Below are 15,618 nucleotides of genomic sequence, written 5' to 3' on the forward strand. Positions count from 1 at the left end.
AAGGAGGGGGAGAGGAAGCAACTGATGGAGGCCAAGTTGCTGAGCTCCACTTCTCGGCACAACTGATGGAGGTGGAGCTTAGACTGACTTGTCGGGGGACTAGCGCTGAGTAATGACGCTCTTTCCAGAAATCCCTAGCGGGAGGGGAAATCGAGCTGAGAATCGGCGCAGCAGAGTCTCTCACGCCATGAGTCGTTGCTTCCTCGCTTTGCTTCGCCGGTGGCGGAGATTATATGCATGAAACCAAGCAAGAAGAGCGAGAGACTACTGTAGCAGGCAGACTCGCTAATCCACAATCTCGATCTGTAGCGCGAGCCAGTACACGCGTCTAGCCGCTACCATCTGCCATTTTCCCATTGTTGGTCTCTTCCTCCACTTCGAAACATGAGCCCAAGTCGCTGCACCGCGTCTTCTCTGCTTCTGCTGCTCGCAGTGCTGCTGCCCGCTTCGATCGCCGGCCAGCGCCGCTTGGACGCAGGACTGGGCGAGGGCCAGATCGTGCTGCACCCGCCGCCCTTCTTCATCGTGGACGGCCTGGACTTCCAGGGCATGGCGCTGGCCTATCTGCAGGAGCAGGGCGTGAACACGAGCATCGAGGCCCAGGGCTGGATGCAGCAGCACGGCTACGCGTCGCTGCGCTCCATGCTGGACGACGAGTCGCTGTACCAGGTGACGGAGGAGGCCATCTTCGACTGCGGACTCACGAGCCCCAAAACTGAAACGCAGCTCATCCCGACCAACAGCTCGTTCCAGTCGTCGGGCTACACGCTCGACGGCCCGTGTGAGGTCTGGCTGGACGACACCAAGGCGGCGGCGGGCCGCAACTGCCACACCGAGTTCCCGCACGGCCAGCACCAGATCGACTATAGCGCGTGCGGAGCCGCGTGCATGCTCCGGTGGTACTGGCTCGGCATCAAGTACGTCGAAGGCGCGTACTCGTGGCAGGTCTACAAGAACTGCATCGCGCTCGGCAAAGAGGCGACAGCGTGATCTGTTCTGTAGACCCGAGGCGGGCACTGCGCTGCCGACTGTTGTGCGTATGTGCTTATGGAAAATATCATTACCACTGAGACTTTTACTAACGTTGCATAGCTCTCCTTGTCATCTACGCTGGAAGTGCGCCAGCATTCTGTGCTGAGAGTCGCGCGCTGGAAACTCAGCCGGCCGAATGTAACCATGTTGAGGGCCATTCTGCAAGTACTTTCGACGACATGCCCACCGTCAACCTCTGTGCTGGGCCCAGACACGTGGTACTGTAGCGGACGCCGCAATTGAATCGCGCGAGCGAGCGCCGAATGAACTCGACCACCGGGTATTCAGCAGGTTCAATAGAGTTCAACCGATGTGTCGGATTCAGCGGCTGGGGTGTATGCCGCTGGTCTGCTCGACGTGCACCCCAGTGCTATTATACCGACTCAATGGCGATATATGCAGACAAAGCCACTGGTGTGCATGCTTCCTGTGGAAATGATTGCCCGTAAAAGCAGATGGCAAAGTCTACTCCATCGAGGCAAACATTTCCGCCCGGAGGAAGTACTAACTAAGCAAGCAGCAGGGCTCTCTGTTCGACGAGATTGAAGCGCCTTCGACCTGCGGTCGCTTCGAGTCGCACAAACGTGAGAAGCCTTCGCAGCACCCAGCAGAAACCAATGCAGCGCCGTGCGCTCGCGTGACCAAGGTGGGGAAGCTGCGTCCTGTAGGCCGAGAATCCAGGCAGGCATGGCGATTTGCCGGCGCAATGTCAACAAGCGACTATCGGAATGCAAGATGGGTCCGTAGAGGAGATGACCTCTTCGCCCGCGTCTGTGCAGTTCTCACCCGCCGGCTGGCGGTCACCTGCATCTCCGGTAGACTCTCTCGACACCAGCCGACCAGGCCGGGGGCATACCTCTTCGTAGCGGTCACCAGTTCGGACGGCAAAACCTTCGCCGCCTTCCTGGCAGGAAGTTCTTGCTCACTTTCAATTCTTCTGCATCGTCGACACTCCTCGCTCCACCATGGCCCCTTCCCTGCTCTCCTCGCTCTCAGTGGCCGCTGCGCTCTCCAGTGCCGCGTTTCTCGCCCCCATGACCGACGCCCACCAGGTCGTGCTGCTTCCTGCCCCGACGTACACCACCGACAGCAAAGACACCAAGTACGCGCCGCTCGCCTTCCTGGAGAACCAGGGCTTCGAGACCGTGGGGGACTTCAACGCGTGGCGCCGCAGCAACGGGTACAAGACGCTCCGCGCCTTCATGGACGGTGCCAAGTACACTGTCGCGGACGGAGCCGACTACTACTGCGGCTTCACGAACGCCGACGCCACGCCACAGGCCATTCCGGACGGTAACGCTATGCGCTCGACGGGCTACACGCACGACGGCCCGTGCGAGGTCTGGCTCGACACCACGCGCGTGCTCACCCACGACAACTGCCACGAGGCCATCAGCGGCAAGGACTACACCATCGACTACAGTTCGTGCACGGGTACCTGCACACTGCACTGGTACTGGATGGGCGTGCGCTACCTCAAGAACGCGTACTCCTGGCAGGTGTACAAGGCCTGTGTGCCGCTCTCGGCTTCAGCTCGTCGGCTGACCAACGAGTCCGCTGTGATCGACTTCTAAGCGTCCAGGGCCTTTATTAGTATGTAGATGTCTGAAGTCGCAGCGATCATCCTTTAATCTCATGGGCTGCTTTGGTTTTCCTACTTCGTTGAGCCGGCTGAACTTTGGTGGGGTGCTCAAGACAAGATGTTTCCGATGATGCCGCTGCCAACACATGTGGTGGAATAGCGTTGATGGAAGTAGAGGTTTGGCTAGGGGGCCCGTGCAGTTTCAGTATGTGCAATGCTGATTCACCGTGAGGCGCTCTACAAGGACGGCGACCAGCATCAAGATGGCCCCGCAACGACGTTGCTCTTGGTAGCATGTCAGCATTTCCGGGTTACTTAATGTTGTTGAGGACATTTACTTTTTATGAGGGTGCATGGAGCAACATGACTTACGACAACAACGACGTGCATTCGGCATTTTACTCTTGACAGACAAACTGCGGATGCTGTTGCCAGCCTTCGCAAAGTTCTCACCTCTACAACCTAAAAGTCGAGGATGGCGGACTCATTGGCCGCACCCTCAAGACGCCGAGCCGAGGCCGACAGCGGGACGCACGCCTTGTACACCTGCCAGGAGTAGGCGTTGTTGAGGTAGCGCACGCCCATCCAGAACCAGTAAAGCGTGCAGGTGGACGTGCATGAACTGTAGTCGATGGTATAGTCCTTGCCGCTGATGACCTCGTGGCAGTTATCATACTGCATGACCATGGTGTCGTCCAGCCAGACCTCGCACGGACCGTCGTGCGTGTAGCCCGTCGAGCGCATGGCGTTGCCGTCCGGAATGGCCTGCACGTCGCCGTTGATGTCGGTGAACCCACAGGTAAAGTCGGCGCCGTCACTTACAGTGTACGACGCTCCATCGTCGAAAGCGCGCAGCGAGTCGTAGCCGTTCTCCTCGCGCCAGGCCGTGAAATCCTCCTGCGTGGAGAAGCCCTGGTCTTCCAGGAAGGCCAAAGGAGCGTACTTGGTGGCCTTATCATCGGTGGTGTACGTCGGGGCAGGCAGCAGCACGACTTGGTGGGCGTCGGCGAGAAGCGCAGCACTGGAGAGCACGATGCCAGCCGAGAGCGAGGAAACGAAGGAAGGGGCCATGGCGGTGCAAGTTGGTTGGTGGAGCTCGGTGCTGGTGGCTTGCTTCGGTCGTGGCAAAAGTGGAAGTGAGCTGAGTCCCCGCTTAGTCTGGCGTGACGCAGGAGGCAGACCTCTTACTAAACGGACCACTACGTATCCTGCAGGTTATCCAAGCCCGATTCGTGCCATCGCTGGAAAAGGCAGGACGAGCTTTCAGATAGGGTGAGATAACTGCTGCGTCCGCATTGGCATCATGAATACTCGGGTCGCTGCCAGCGGTTCCCGACGACGTTCGGTCTCTGCAGATGAAGACGACGGCCGTCGTAACTCACATGGGCGGCTCCGGGTCTTTTACGCGGCGGCTCGAGCATTCCTGGTCCTGCTACCTTTACGCTGCACGCAGGTTCGGGTACCGTACGCATGGCCCCAACGGCTCTCGACTCGTTTCGCTAGTGCTGATCACCAACAATGAAGTGGACAAGTAGACGTTGTTAATTGTATTTAGCTTTCGGTGGTCTCGTCAATCAACTTACTTACCTACGTTGAGATGAAACCTAGGCTACAAGCTCGTATCCGTACCACCTTCCTTCGTCGTAATAATGGCGCAATGAATGATCCACGCATTCCCTGAACCCCACGCCTTGGGTTTCGACTAGGATACAAGCTTGTGTCTTTGCTGTCATTTACCGCGACGCAGATATAATACGTTGGTGCAACTTCTTTCGGGGAAACCAACGAGGTTGGTGTTGACCCCGTTGCTGCCGGATAGCCAGATAGCCAGATAGATTTACGAGCTCACATTTGTACCAGCGGTTGATAGTCGGTCACACAGTTGACCCCACTTTTGGAACTCCTCGCTGTCCTTGATCCCGATGTGTGTGTGTGTTCATCTACTCCATTACAGCTTGAGCCTTTTTGATTTCTTCACATTTTCACAACGGAATCGTGATCCGACGATGCTTTTGTAGCACCTCAATACTTGTCGCTCACGAAGCGTGAGAAGACTGTGCTATTCATTGATAGCTAAGGTCGCCTTGTGCGTGAAAGTGGAGACTGCAACGGATTGAATCGTTACTGGCCCTCGTCGAGCCATCCCCGCACCTTGCGCCACAGCTGCTGCTTCTCACGCTCAAGTTCATGCTGCTGCTTGGCATCGCACGTCACTCTCCGCCATTGCACGCAAATACGGCGAAGCTTTTCCTGTTGCAGCTTGTCTGCCGCCTCAAAAGCTGCTTTCCGTTGGTGAGCGCGTTCGCTCATTAGACGCTTGCACCAACCCAGCCATGAGCTTTGAAGCGTGTTCCACTGATTTTGGCGCCGCACCGCTAGAGCCCGAGCCTCCGTTGCTTGGTGATACCGCATGAAGCTCCAAAGTGCACGTCGCTGAAGGGCACGCGCGTGGTGCCGTGCAGCCACTTCAAGTTGAGCCCGTTCTCGCCGTCGATGAAGCTTACGACGAATTTGCACAAATTCTAGCCATCGTCCCCAGTGAGAATACACTGTCCTCAGATCGTGCCACCTGCAAGCGTTGCGTGTGACTCGCTTGACAAGTGCGTGGTGCCGTCGCCACGGTAACAATGCGTAGTAGAAAAGCAGGCGCTGGCGGTTGTGCTTTCTCGCCTTGGATAGCTGGGCGATCATGTAGTCGCGTCGCTCCTGTTTCTCCTTCAGCGCGATCGCCTCTGCTAGTTTTCGCTCGCGTATCCGTGTCTTTTCTTCCATTCGCTGTTGGAGAAGCAGTGCTTCGCGAGCTGCTCGCTGCTCTTCCTGCTCTTCTCGCTTTTTCCGCTCTAGCTCTTCATACCTCTGTCTTAACTCTTCGCGCCGTTGCTTCCGCTCGACTGCGCGCTGCTCCATGGCTTTATAGACTTTGTCGACATGTTTTGGCGTTCGAGTCAATATCGCTTCTGGAACAAGCGGTGAAGGGGGTAAATGAGCCGAAGCCTCGGGTGGCGTCTCACCTTCACTTGTTTTGGCTGGTTCTGGATTCGTCTGGTGCTCCTTTGAACTTGTCCAAGCGCTTGTTTGATGGCGAAACCTAGGTTTACTGCTGGCACACTCACGAACCTTAGGCGAAGGTCCAATCACCTTCTTCGCTCGAGGAAGTTTCTCTTCACCGTTGTCAAGAGCACATTCACTTTCAGATTGATCAGCGGAGTTTGGTTGACTTTCTTCTGCGACTGTTCTCTGCCGTAGTGCATGTAGCCTCTCCATCAGACGTTCACTTTGAGCTCTACGCCTCTCTGTGACTCGTTCGGTTGCACGTTGGTCCTTTTGGTGCGTCACAAATGAAGTCCAGCGGTAGAACCATTTAGGTAGGCACCTCGATCGATGAAAGTGTGTGGCTTGCTCACTCAGTTGCTGCTCTCGAAGCCATTTCAAGCGCGCTTGCTCGGCTGACCTTGCATCCAATTGGTGGCGTGTATATCGTTTCCAGTGCGTCGTGATGCTCTTTAAAATTCGCCAATTGAACTCTGCCAGCACTCTGGTCTGTAGTTCTTGTCTGCTCCCAACGTACCGCCGCCAGCCCTCAAAGACATTGCTGAGTGATTTCAAGCGGTTTCTACGATTTTGAAGCCGTTCTTCGAGTGCGGCAGCCTGCTGGTTCTCCAACGTGAGGCGCTCAATTTGGTCTTGTATCCGTCGTTGTTCTTTGTCCTCTTCCTTATTGTTGTCAACACGAAAATCTTGTACCTTTCGAAGTGCGTGATCTTCTGCTGCCTTCATTTTGCGAGCTTTTCGCGCTTCTTGTAGAAGTTGATGTCGACGCTCCATCGGTTGTTGTTGGGGCGGGGTCTGTCGAGGAAGGAGCTTCTTGCTTGAAGTCCTCGAACGAGATGAAAGCCGTTGCTCTTGATTGTTTTGCCTCTGGGATCGTGGTGGCTCTGCTGTTGTCGTAGCAAGCCCAGTTGTTTGGTTATCGTTTTCCGAATGCACCAGCGCAGTACGTCCATTCTTCTTCTTGTGGCAACGAGGTGTGGTATTGCTAAGCCCTGCCGTTTTTCGACTGGTAAGATTGGTGGTCGTTGGCGTTGCTGTGCGTGGCTTGGTTGCGCATCTTGCCTCGGTCTGTCGCTTTGGTCGCTGCTGGTGTTCTGGTGCTTGACGCAACGAGTCTGCCCGAGTCTCGATCTGTAGACGAGCTCGAATGATCTCTTTCACCTCAGCTGCTACATCTGCGTGATCAAATTCGTCCAGCTCAAATGCATCCCCGCCTTCGGGGCATTTCGTTAGAGTTCGAAGGCGCAGTTCAGGCTCAGTAGCAAACGCATTACGCCGACCGATCAGCTCGTCCACGCAATCTCGACTTAGTTCCTCCTGTTCCTTTGGTTTTGCATCGAGCGCACGCAATAGCTGCTCCGATATGGATGGCGACCGAGCTTCGCTTTCATAATGAGAACGAACATTCGCTTCCGAGTTTGATTCGTTCGCCTGCGGTTGCAATCGAGAACTCGCCTTCTTGCCGAAGCGTAATTGCCACGCAGATGGTTGAGCTGGTGGCGAGTCGGTACCCGGTGCAGCATATTCCTCCCTCATCGTGGAGCTAATCCAGACTGTAAGTGTGAAAGTGCCGACACGATGCTCTAAAAGCGGTGGAGCATGATCGCACTTCCCTGATAAAGAGTGGCGGGTTTGATAAAAATATGAAGCCAACACATCAAGTCGATCGCTGCGAGGTCGCAGGCTTTTGAAATCAACTTCTTCAGTCTAATGCTTCGGCGCCAAGGAGTCTCCACCCTACCATGTTCCACAAGGAGAACCTCATTCAGTTCTTGGCCGGTTCTGGCTGCTACAGCATTATCCAAATGATTTTGCTTATCGTCCTGGGGGCGTTGCTTGTGGACAACGAGCACTATCATGAACTCCTGGGTTTGACGATCCGCGACGTAGGCGGAGGGCTCATCTTCACAGGGGTGTCCTACTCGCTCGCCGCTATGCTCGGTTTTGCGACTGCGCGAACAAAAAACAAGTGCCTGCTTCTCGTCCAGGTGGTACTCTTGGTGTTGCTGCTGTTCTTTCAGATTGTCATGGGTGGGGTGGCACTTGCAGCTAGCAGAGCTCCCAGTCTTGCGTTGAGTTACGACGCACAGGTTTTGTGTCTGACAGTGGGGCGGTATGAAGCTCTGAGTGACAAGGACAAACAAACGTGTCAGCGCTTTTTCAGAAGTGACGAGTTCGCCGGCGCCATGCTTGTTTGGCAGACCTACTACGTCAAAAGCGCCGTTGGGAGTAGCGATGCAGGCTCCTACCGCGCGATGGTTCTTGCGATTCAACGTGACAATTTTTGTTGCGGATACGGGCTACCCATCCACTGTACGACCGACTCGAGTTCGTTCCCGAGCTCTCGTCCAGATCCGGTAGTACCCAAGTGGGAGGATCAGCGACAAGCGTGTTCAAGTACGGATAGCTTGTATTTGTCCACCAGCGAGTGTCCAGGTGCATGTTCCTTTGCTCTTCCTAGCGGTACATGCGGCAAGAACCTAGTTACAGCCGCCTCCCGTGGATGCGCTGCATTCGTGTCGAAGCAACTAAGCTCGCAGGTCGAAGCTATCGGTGCGATCGCATTGGTATTCGCAGTTTTTCCGGTGCGTTCTTGTCGTATTCATTTTAAGTACTCGACCAAATCGTCTCCTGTGTACTGACAATCATTCGCTGTCCGCAGATCATCTTCATCGTAGGGTCCGTGTGCCTTTGCTTTAAACGACGAGATCAAGACGTGCGACCGGAGATCGAGTTCGCAGGCAAAGTGAAAATTCACGCAGAAATGTGAGCACATTTTCTTCGATTGTAGTTATAGCTCAGTGCCGTTGTGGCGGTAAATCTCAATGTTATCACTGATCACTATCCGCTACAAGACGCCAAAGACGACGCTGTACATTTTTATTGATTCTACGCGTCATCCTCTTCGTTCAATTCCCACGCTTCCCGGACCTGTCCATTGGTTCTGCGCATGGTTGAAATCGCAGCTCGCTCACTTTCGAGAAATTTGGAGCGAAGAAGCTCCGTCGATCTCCGAGCTGCGGCGGAAGCTGTCTCGCGGGACCGATTAAACCGCTCGTCGTCAATTGCCTGGTAGATGAGATAGCATGCCCGACACACAGCTACCATTTCGTATTCATGAGGTAGCCACTGAGCGTCCTCAAATTCCACTTGATGAGCAGGAAAACACACGGCTCACACGTTAAAGGGGTTACCGAGAATGCTCAAAGAGTACGGAGCAGACTTACAAGCTTTCGCGTCGAACGCGTCGGACTTTGGGTTCCACAGCGTATTCTGAAGCACGAAAATGCGTCGCTCGAGCAACTTCGGGCATTGACGATCGCCAGACTTACCACGTCGAGCCCAGATGAGGACGCTGTCAAATCCGAGGTTTGAACCGGTCGTAGAGTGGCCTCCGCCTCCGCACCAAAGCGCTCAAGGAATGCGGATTCGTTCTCGCCGAGTGAAATTGACTGCATATTTGTACAAATACGTGATGAGCTTCCCTCTAGGTTGGTCAAGCAACAGATAATACCTTTCTTGTAATGCGAAGCAGCTCCGTTTGCTTTCGCGGCGGACGAAAACGACTTAAGCTAGGAGCGCTAACTGCATCGATGCAGTGGCAAAATGCTCGACCCGCACATTTGCTGCTCTCTTCAATCGCGATAGAAGACTACAGATCCCAAACAAATTTTTAGTGAGGTTGCTGTTTGTATGCACTCGAAACGGACGAATAGTGGTCATTCGTACCGTTCGTCGACGAGCTTTACGATTCTGTCCAGCATCACTGATGCTGCTACGTAAGACTATCGAAGGCGAGTCTTTCTTCTGAACGAGATCAGAGAAGAGGACGATGCCACTTACACGCACAAGCTCCAGTCTGTGCGTATCGGTGATCTGGAAGTCGGCCGTCAACAAGCGAACACGGTCTCGGAAGGCTGCCTCAACCTCGTGCACAAGTTTGCGTAGTTCCCCTTTAACAATTTCCTCAAGTTGGTGACTCTGTGTTGTTGCGGGAGCACTGCTAGGTCGCCTGATTCGACCCTTACCTGTGGCCTCATTGCTGGTTATTGCTGTCTGAGACGGTAGAAGGCCGTACAAGCCACCGTTCTCTAGGTGCAAGACACGTGTGCAAGAAGAAGCTGCGACGATGTTGTACTTGGCAACAAATGTCCCTCGCGCACCTACTGGCTGTCGGGACAGAGGCAGCAGTGGTTGTAGCAGAGCACTAGCCACTGCCAAGTTTGATGGTGGCTGGCTCAAAACAAAACTAATGTCTCCATCTCGCAGCAGTGTGGTCACGAGTTGACCGGACTCCTCGTGCACAAGTCGAGCACGCAATCGTTGTCGAGACTGATCACTTAATAGTGTCGACTTGGCACAGAGCTGACGGATGGTCATGGAATTCACGTTTGAGCTACTCTTCCTTTTCACTTCCTAGCAGGTAGAAAGTAAGTAGACTTCGGTGAAGAGAAATGGCTCTAGCATCGTGATAGCACGCACCCCCGTGGAAGCCGACGTAAAGTACCAATCAGCCGGAATGCCGTTCATGAACAAAATGGTATCAGCAATGTCCAGCTTGGCCCTGTGACGCAAAATGATAGGAATTCAAACGGTTAAATGAGGCAATTACATGTAGAGAGTGTAACAGAGTGTACGCAGCTTACTTCCGTTCCCATAATCGTCGATACAATCTACACCAAAATGAAAGCATCAGCACGGCCTTCGCTCAGGTTAGGCCTTGAAGATATGTAGTTCACGTACTCTGTCCACCGCCGTCGCTGGATGACGGTGCTTTGAGCCACTTGCTCCACGAGGTCCACCCCACGAAGGCCATTGACCGAGCGGGTTGGGATTGACACGGAAGGGTGGTGGCTCACTGGCACATTGCGCTCATGTTTCTGCTGAGGCCTTAATCGATGATGTTCAGCCGCTTTGGCCCGAGGTTTAGCATTCATATCCATCAAATGAACTATCTGCAGCCAGCACCGATGAGAGTATGATTCAGGGCGTGTCGATATGTGCAACAACAGGGGACAGACTGCACGTCACACAAATATATTCACGCGGGTGCTATTTTCAATTGCGTTGCCGCATTTGGCAAGTCTTCGGCCATAACCCTTTCGTACCAGGACGAAACCTAGAGGGGGAGGAGCAGGCAAGCATGACATTTTACTTGCTGAGCGAAGGACTCACGTACGCTGTAGCGGTCTACATGCAATCGCCCGCGACTTCTAACGATTGTGTTGTCGGTATGCAGTTGTGTGGGGATTTTCTCGGGGGCCTACGAGTCGCTCAAGGTGCTCTCTCGAGTGGAAAAGGGCGTGGACACCGCTACTCTCGCAGCCGTTCTAGAGTTCTGGTTTGTCGTCATGCTTACCACTTTCTTGGCACGCATTTTGAGTTTGCTTACCTCTTGCTGGATTGAACACTACAGGATCGTATTGGCTGCTGCCGCAATTTTCGAGCAGTACTTGGAGTTCTTCATCTCGTGGTAACTCGCAGCACCATTCTTTTCGAGTAGAAATACCATTCACCTTGTATCCCTTCCATTTTGTGCGATAGGTTCCCCTTTTACTACCTTTTCAAGTGCGTCTTGCTGGGTCTGCTGTTGACACCGAACAAACAGGTACACACTGTAAATTGCTTCTCGTATCAAATCGGCTACCTGACGTGTCTGCTCTGGTAGTTCCCGCATCTGTTGTTCGAGGGATTCATCCGACCCGCGGTCGAGGTTATCAAGCGCGAGCTAGACACACACATTGTGCCTATTATCGAGTCGCTCGTCATCAAGTGCGTCCGTGTTTGTGAGCGGGTTTCCTGCTTCGCGGAGAAGTCTAACGATGCTTGTCGTGGTTGTGTTCTAGACACGGTCACTGGTTCAATCAAAAGCTCTTGGAGCGCTCGCTTCAGCTCTCGTCTGAGAGCGAGCTGCTAGAACTTGAGCGAGATCTGCAGGGCAAACTCACCCAAGTCCGCGTACGTTCTTGAATTCGTACTGGGTGTGTTCATGGTGGTGCACTAATGGGCATTTTGCTATCAGGTTGAGATTCGTGAAAGACAGAGTGCTAACAAAGCTTACAAGCATCTCCAAGACTAAGGTGCTTTCGATTCTACACAGTTCTGCAGAGAAGTAAAAGCAATCAACCTAATTGAACCATCGTGTGCTATTCGGCACCTCAAAGTACTTGCTTTGTTGTCTGCTTCATCGCTGCCTTACACGACTGCATGTACTGAAGCTGGGGTCGAGTTGCCTATTTTCAAGGCGCCAGAAGCAAGTGCGAAGGCAATCGGACCCTGGAGCTGTGAAGTAGACCCGTAGGATGGCACGGACGTGCTGTTGATCGCTGCTGGGTAGTCACCAGAGGTGCGAGGTGCCCACAAGCCAATTAGAACGACGATGCACGCGTTGATACAGGCCATCGATCCCGCAACAATCCCGAAGACGTGACCAATCATTCCTAGATCCATCAGACCGATGAACAGGAGGTAGGTGGCCATACCCCGGTAGCCGTAGAGGAACCCGAAGTTTGGACGAAGTACGTTGTCCGTCACGCTCAAATGGCACTCGAAGCAGGCCAGCAGCAGAGCGAAGACTATGGCGTAGACCGCGAGCAGGAATTCCGTCACGTCGAGTGCAAAAATGCCAACGAGGCTATTGACACCCGCTGCAAATTGCACACCCGCCGTGAGCAAGTTCAGCACCCGAACAGTGCGAACCAGCTTCGTGACTCTCTCCACCCGCATGCGGAGCATTCGTTGAGCTTTGATAGGCATAGTGTCGCTTCAGGTGGAATAGCTGCATGGGTCCGAGGAAGAGGTGAGCCTTTGAGGTGTTAGGAACAGCACGACCAAACTTACATCCTTGCCGCTCGTCGTTTGCCGGAACGAGAATGGCACCAGCGCTGCCACTTGCGCCTGCTCCAAATAGAGCTACTCAGCACGAAGGCCAACCATTTCCCAGCGCACGAAACGATCACAGCAATAGGGGCAAAGCACTTTTGCGATTGGGAAGTTACACGTCGCCAACTTCAACTTGGCGGTTGATTTTGTTCGTGCCAGTCAATGCACTCTTGACTCGAATAGCACCCGCGCGGAAAGCCTAACTGTCTGCAAGTTCACTCGCCTAGTGGTAGAATTCGAACGTGGTGTCGGCGCGCTTAATGGCGTTCTTGTAGCCCTTGTCAAAGTCCTTGGGCAGCACCACGTACCGGTTCTTGCGCACAGCTTGCAGCCCTGCTTCCTGGCAAATAGACGCGATGTCGGCCGAGCTGATCTTCTCGGGGCGGTTCACGTAGTCCTCAAGGTCCACCTCGTCTCCGAGGTTCATGTTGGCCGTACAGGCCTGGTAGATCAGGCGCTTCTGTCGTCGGTCCGGCAGCGGGAACTCGATCTTGCGGTCCAATCGGCCAGGCCGCAGCAGCGCCGGGTCCAATGTGTCTGCGCGGTTGGTGGCCATGATGACCTTGACATTGGTGGCCTGGTCGAAGCCGTCCATCTGGTTGAGCAGCTCCAGCAGGATGCGCTGCACCTCGCGGTCCGCGCCCGTCTGCGCGTCGAACCGCTTGGTGGCGATGGCGTCCACCTCGTCAATGAAGACGATGGCTGGCGAGTTCTCCTTGGCCAGGCGGAAGACGTCGCGCACCATGCGCGGGCCTTCTCCCAGATACTTTTGCACGAACTCGGAGCCCACGACGCTGATGAACGCGGCCGTGGTGGCGTTGGCCACAGCCTTGGCCAGCATCGTCTTGCCTGTGCCGGGCGGGCCGTACATGAGCACGCCGCGCGGGGGGTCCACGCCGATCTGTTTGTACAGGTCGAAGTGCGTGAGCGGCAGCTCCACGGCCTCGCGCACCTCCTGCTTCTGGATGTCCATGCCGCCAATGTCCGAGTACGAGACGTCGGGCCGCTCGGACATTTGCATCATCTGGATGCTCGAGTCCGACTCGGGGGGCAGCACGTCCACGACGGCGTGCGAGTGGCGGTGCAGCGCCACGGACGAGTTTGGCTTGAGCTTCTCGCGGTCCAAAGTGCTGAGGATGCGCACGTAGTAGTTGGATCCGGCGGTGGAGCCCACGATGCCGTAGTTGGCATCCACCATCTCCAGGAACTGGCCGATGACTAGCGGTACCGACTGGATGCGCTTGACTTCTTCCTTGGCGCGGATGAGCTCCCGCTTGAGGTTCTTCATCTCGTCCTTGATGTAGCCCTCCTGGATGTCCAGGAACTCCAGGTGCCGCTGCAGAGACTTGTACTTGGCGTACAGGTCCGTCTTGGCCTCGATCGTCACGGGCACCAGCGGCTCGTCGTCCATAACCACGGGGGCAAGGCCGATCTCCTCCATCTCTGTCTGGCCTTTTTCGGGATGGATCTTTATGGCAAAGGGGAAATGCGGTGTGTTGTACATCGACTAGGAACCATCATTGCAGTACAACTTGCAGCCGATCGTGCTGCTTGGTTGAAGGGAATCTCGGCAATTGCCGAGACCTGCACCCGCTGTGTGATGCGGTGAGAGGATCCCTACCGTCGCGCGACTGGAACAGTTCGGATACACTGCGGGAAGCTGCAGTTGAGCCGTGCTGTCCTGGCTGCATTGCAACTTGTCCTACGATCACTGCCGCCGTCTCCACCAAAATCGAGCCTCCATTTTCAACTAGTTATGCGGTGCCAAGTCTATTCGGCTGCCACAATAATGATCGTATTCGTACACTGGATCTTACACCGCCTGCCTACACTTGCACCACGAGCTTGACCACACAGGCGACCGAGACGATGAGCGCCGCCACCACGAGCGTCATGGCCTGCGTCTGCCAAGGGAAAGTGACCCGGTACGTTCTGACCGTCAGCGCCTCCGCCTCCTCCTGGTTGGTCGTCCCGCGGCGCGACCCGAGAGACGCCGTCGACGACGTTGCGAAGGACGAGTGATGTCTGCGCAGGCCGCGGCTGCTGGTCGTGGCCTGCAGACTGCGGCGCTCGTACTTGTCGTAGTCTCCGATGGCCGCGGGGCTCGTATTGGAGCGCAGGAACTCGGGCGTGGAGCGGCGGCGGTTGAGCTCCGAGATGTTCTGCACGTTGGCGTCCACGCAGTCGTCGCACGTGCGCACGCTCTTCTTCTGGAACAGAATGCGCTTGGTGGAGCAGGCACCGCACACGATCTCGCCGCAGAGACGGCAGTGGTGCTTGCCGGCCCAGAGGCGGAAGCTGCGCCGACAGTTGGAGCAGCTAGAGCGGGACGACTTGGGCACCCAGTGCGAGCGGTGGCACAGCGCCGCGGCCTCCATGCCCATGGCCTGCGCCGACATGCGGCGGAAGAGGTTCCCAGGCGCCACGCGTGCGTTGCGGACCGACGGCGACGACGGGTAGTTCTCGGCGGCGATCGCCATCATGCGGCGAAGGGCGGCACAATACGCCGACGGCAGTGCTCAGCGCGACAGGCGCGGCAGGCAAAGAGCTCGGGTGGGAGTGTCGGAACGGAAAGTGACAGCAGACGACGGCCGCAGATGGAGCCGCTACGGCGTGTGGAGTTGCAGACTGACACGACTGGACTCGAGTATGGCGCCCTACAGCTGGTGGCGAGGGCAGAGGCAAACGCTGGATCCGCGCCGAAAAAAGGTCTTTAACGGAGACGTAACGGGCAGAGACGCGGCCCGCAGATACAGCGCGCTGATTCCAGGCCCCGCTGCGCGGCGTCGCAGCGATGCAGGCGACGGCATGCACGCTGCGGTGCGGAGCGAACCACCCAGCGCTGGAGGCCCGAGAGTCGAGCACACTCACGCGCGCGCATGCGGTGAGAGGCAGGAACGCGCCATTGTCGAAGTCACATGTTGCGGATTACGCCACCGAGTTACACACTGTCAAATCAGCAGTGGAAATGTGGGGAGGAAATGGGCTCTAAATGATAATTGGGAGCGCCGCGACCTTTCGAATGGGTAGAAACTGCTCGAATTGGGCTCGATTGTGCAGGCGATGACGTC

General features: G+C 55.5%; 9 protein-coding genes across 9 annotated transcripts; 4 read left to right on the forward strand and 5 right to left on the reverse strand.

Annotated features, from left to right (window-relative positions):
• Positions 1 to 384: 384 nt before the first annotated feature.
• On the forward strand, positions 385 to 990 carry KRP23_4923 (uncharacterized protein; the record flags this gene model as incomplete). The annotated part of the gene is made up of 1 exon (XM_067889937.1): positions 385 to 990. One exon carries the CDS (start codon positions 385 to 387, stop codon positions 988 to 990), a length of 606 nt encoding a protein of 201 aa, XP_067746526.1.
• A 1,007-nt stretch (positions 991 to 1,997) lies between these two features.
• Positions 1,998 to 2,606, forward strand: KRP23_4924 (uncharacterized protein; the record flags this gene model as incomplete). The annotated part of the gene is made up of 1 exon (XM_067889938.1): positions 1,998 to 2,606. One exon carries the CDS (start codon positions 1,998 to 2,000, stop codon positions 2,604 to 2,606), a length of 609 nt encoding a protein of 202 aa, XP_067746527.1.
• A 470-nt stretch (positions 2,607 to 3,076) lies between these two features.
• KRP23_4925 (uncharacterized protein) lies at positions 3,077 to 3,685 on the reverse strand (the record flags this gene model as incomplete). The annotated part of the gene is made up of 1 exon (XM_067889939.1): positions 3,077 to 3,685. One exon carries the CDS (start codon positions 3,683 to 3,685, stop codon positions 3,077 to 3,079), a length of 609 nt encoding a protein of 202 aa, XP_067746528.1.
• A 1,050-nt stretch (positions 3,686 to 4,735) lies between these two features.
• KRP23_4926 (uncharacterized protein) lies at positions 4,736 to 5,521 on the reverse strand (the record flags this gene model as incomplete). The annotated part of the gene is made up of 1 exon (XM_067889940.1): positions 4,736 to 5,521. The coding sequence occupies one exon, from the start codon at positions 5,519 to 5,521 to the stop codon at positions 4,736 to 4,738; it is 786 nt and encodes a 261-aa protein (XP_067746529.1).
• Positions 5,522 to 7,407: 1,886 nt separating this feature from the next.
• Positions 7,408 to 8,435, forward strand: KRP23_4927 (uncharacterized protein; the record flags this gene model as incomplete). The annotated part of the gene is made up of 2 exons (XM_067889941.1): positions 7,408 to 8,250; positions 8,328 to 8,435. The coding sequence occupies 2 exons, from the start codon at positions 7,408 to 7,410 to the stop codon at positions 8,433 to 8,435; spliced, it is 951 nt and encodes a 316-aa protein (XP_067746530.1).
• Positions 8,436 to 10,808: 2,373 nt separating this feature from the next.
• On the forward strand, positions 10,809 to 11,744 carry KRP23_4928 (Receptor expression-enhancing protein 4; the record flags this gene model as incomplete). Its single annotated transcript, XM_067889942.1, has 7 exons — positions 10,809 to 10,840; positions 10,905 to 11,006; positions 11,082 to 11,138; positions 11,210 to 11,273; positions 11,334 to 11,437; positions 11,512 to 11,623; positions 11,688 to 11,744. 7 exons carry the CDS (start codon positions 10,809 to 10,811, stop codon positions 11,742 to 11,744), a joined length of 528 nt encoding a protein of 175 aa, XP_067746531.1.
• A 116-nt stretch (positions 11,745 to 11,860) lies between these two features.
• On the reverse strand, positions 11,861 to 12,400 carry KRP23_4929 (uncharacterized protein; the record flags this gene model as incomplete). Its single annotated transcript, XM_067889944.1, has 1 exon — positions 11,861 to 12,400. One exon carries the CDS (start codon positions 12,398 to 12,400, stop codon positions 11,861 to 11,863), a length of 540 nt encoding a protein of 179 aa, XP_067746532.1.
• Positions 12,401 to 12,770: 370 nt separating this feature from the next.
• On the reverse strand, positions 12,771 to 13,988 carry KRP23_4930 (26S proteasome regulatory subunit 6B-like protein; the record flags this gene model as incomplete). The annotated part of the gene is made up of 1 exon (XM_067889945.1): positions 12,771 to 13,988. One exon carries the CDS (start codon positions 13,986 to 13,988, stop codon positions 12,771 to 12,773), a length of 1,218 nt encoding a protein of 405 aa, XP_067746533.1.
• A 385-nt stretch (positions 13,989 to 14,373) lies between these two features.
• KRP23_4931 (uncharacterized protein) lies at positions 14,374 to 15,030 on the reverse strand (the record flags this gene model as incomplete). Its single annotated transcript, XM_067889946.1, has 1 exon — positions 14,374 to 15,030. One exon carries the CDS (start codon positions 15,028 to 15,030, stop codon positions 14,374 to 14,376), a length of 657 nt encoding a protein of 218 aa, XP_067746534.1.
• Between the last annotated feature and the right edge of the window lie 588 nt (positions 15,031 to 15,618).

The sequence above is a fragment of the Phytophthora ramorum genome (assembly GCF_020800215.1).
Source record: "Phytophthora ramorum isolate Pr-102 chromosome Unknown Phyram_PR-102_s0004, whole genome shotgun sequence".
NCBI classification, from domain to species: domain Eukaryota; phylum Oomycota; class Peronosporomycetes; order Peronosporales; family Peronosporaceae; genus Phytophthora; species Phytophthora ramorum.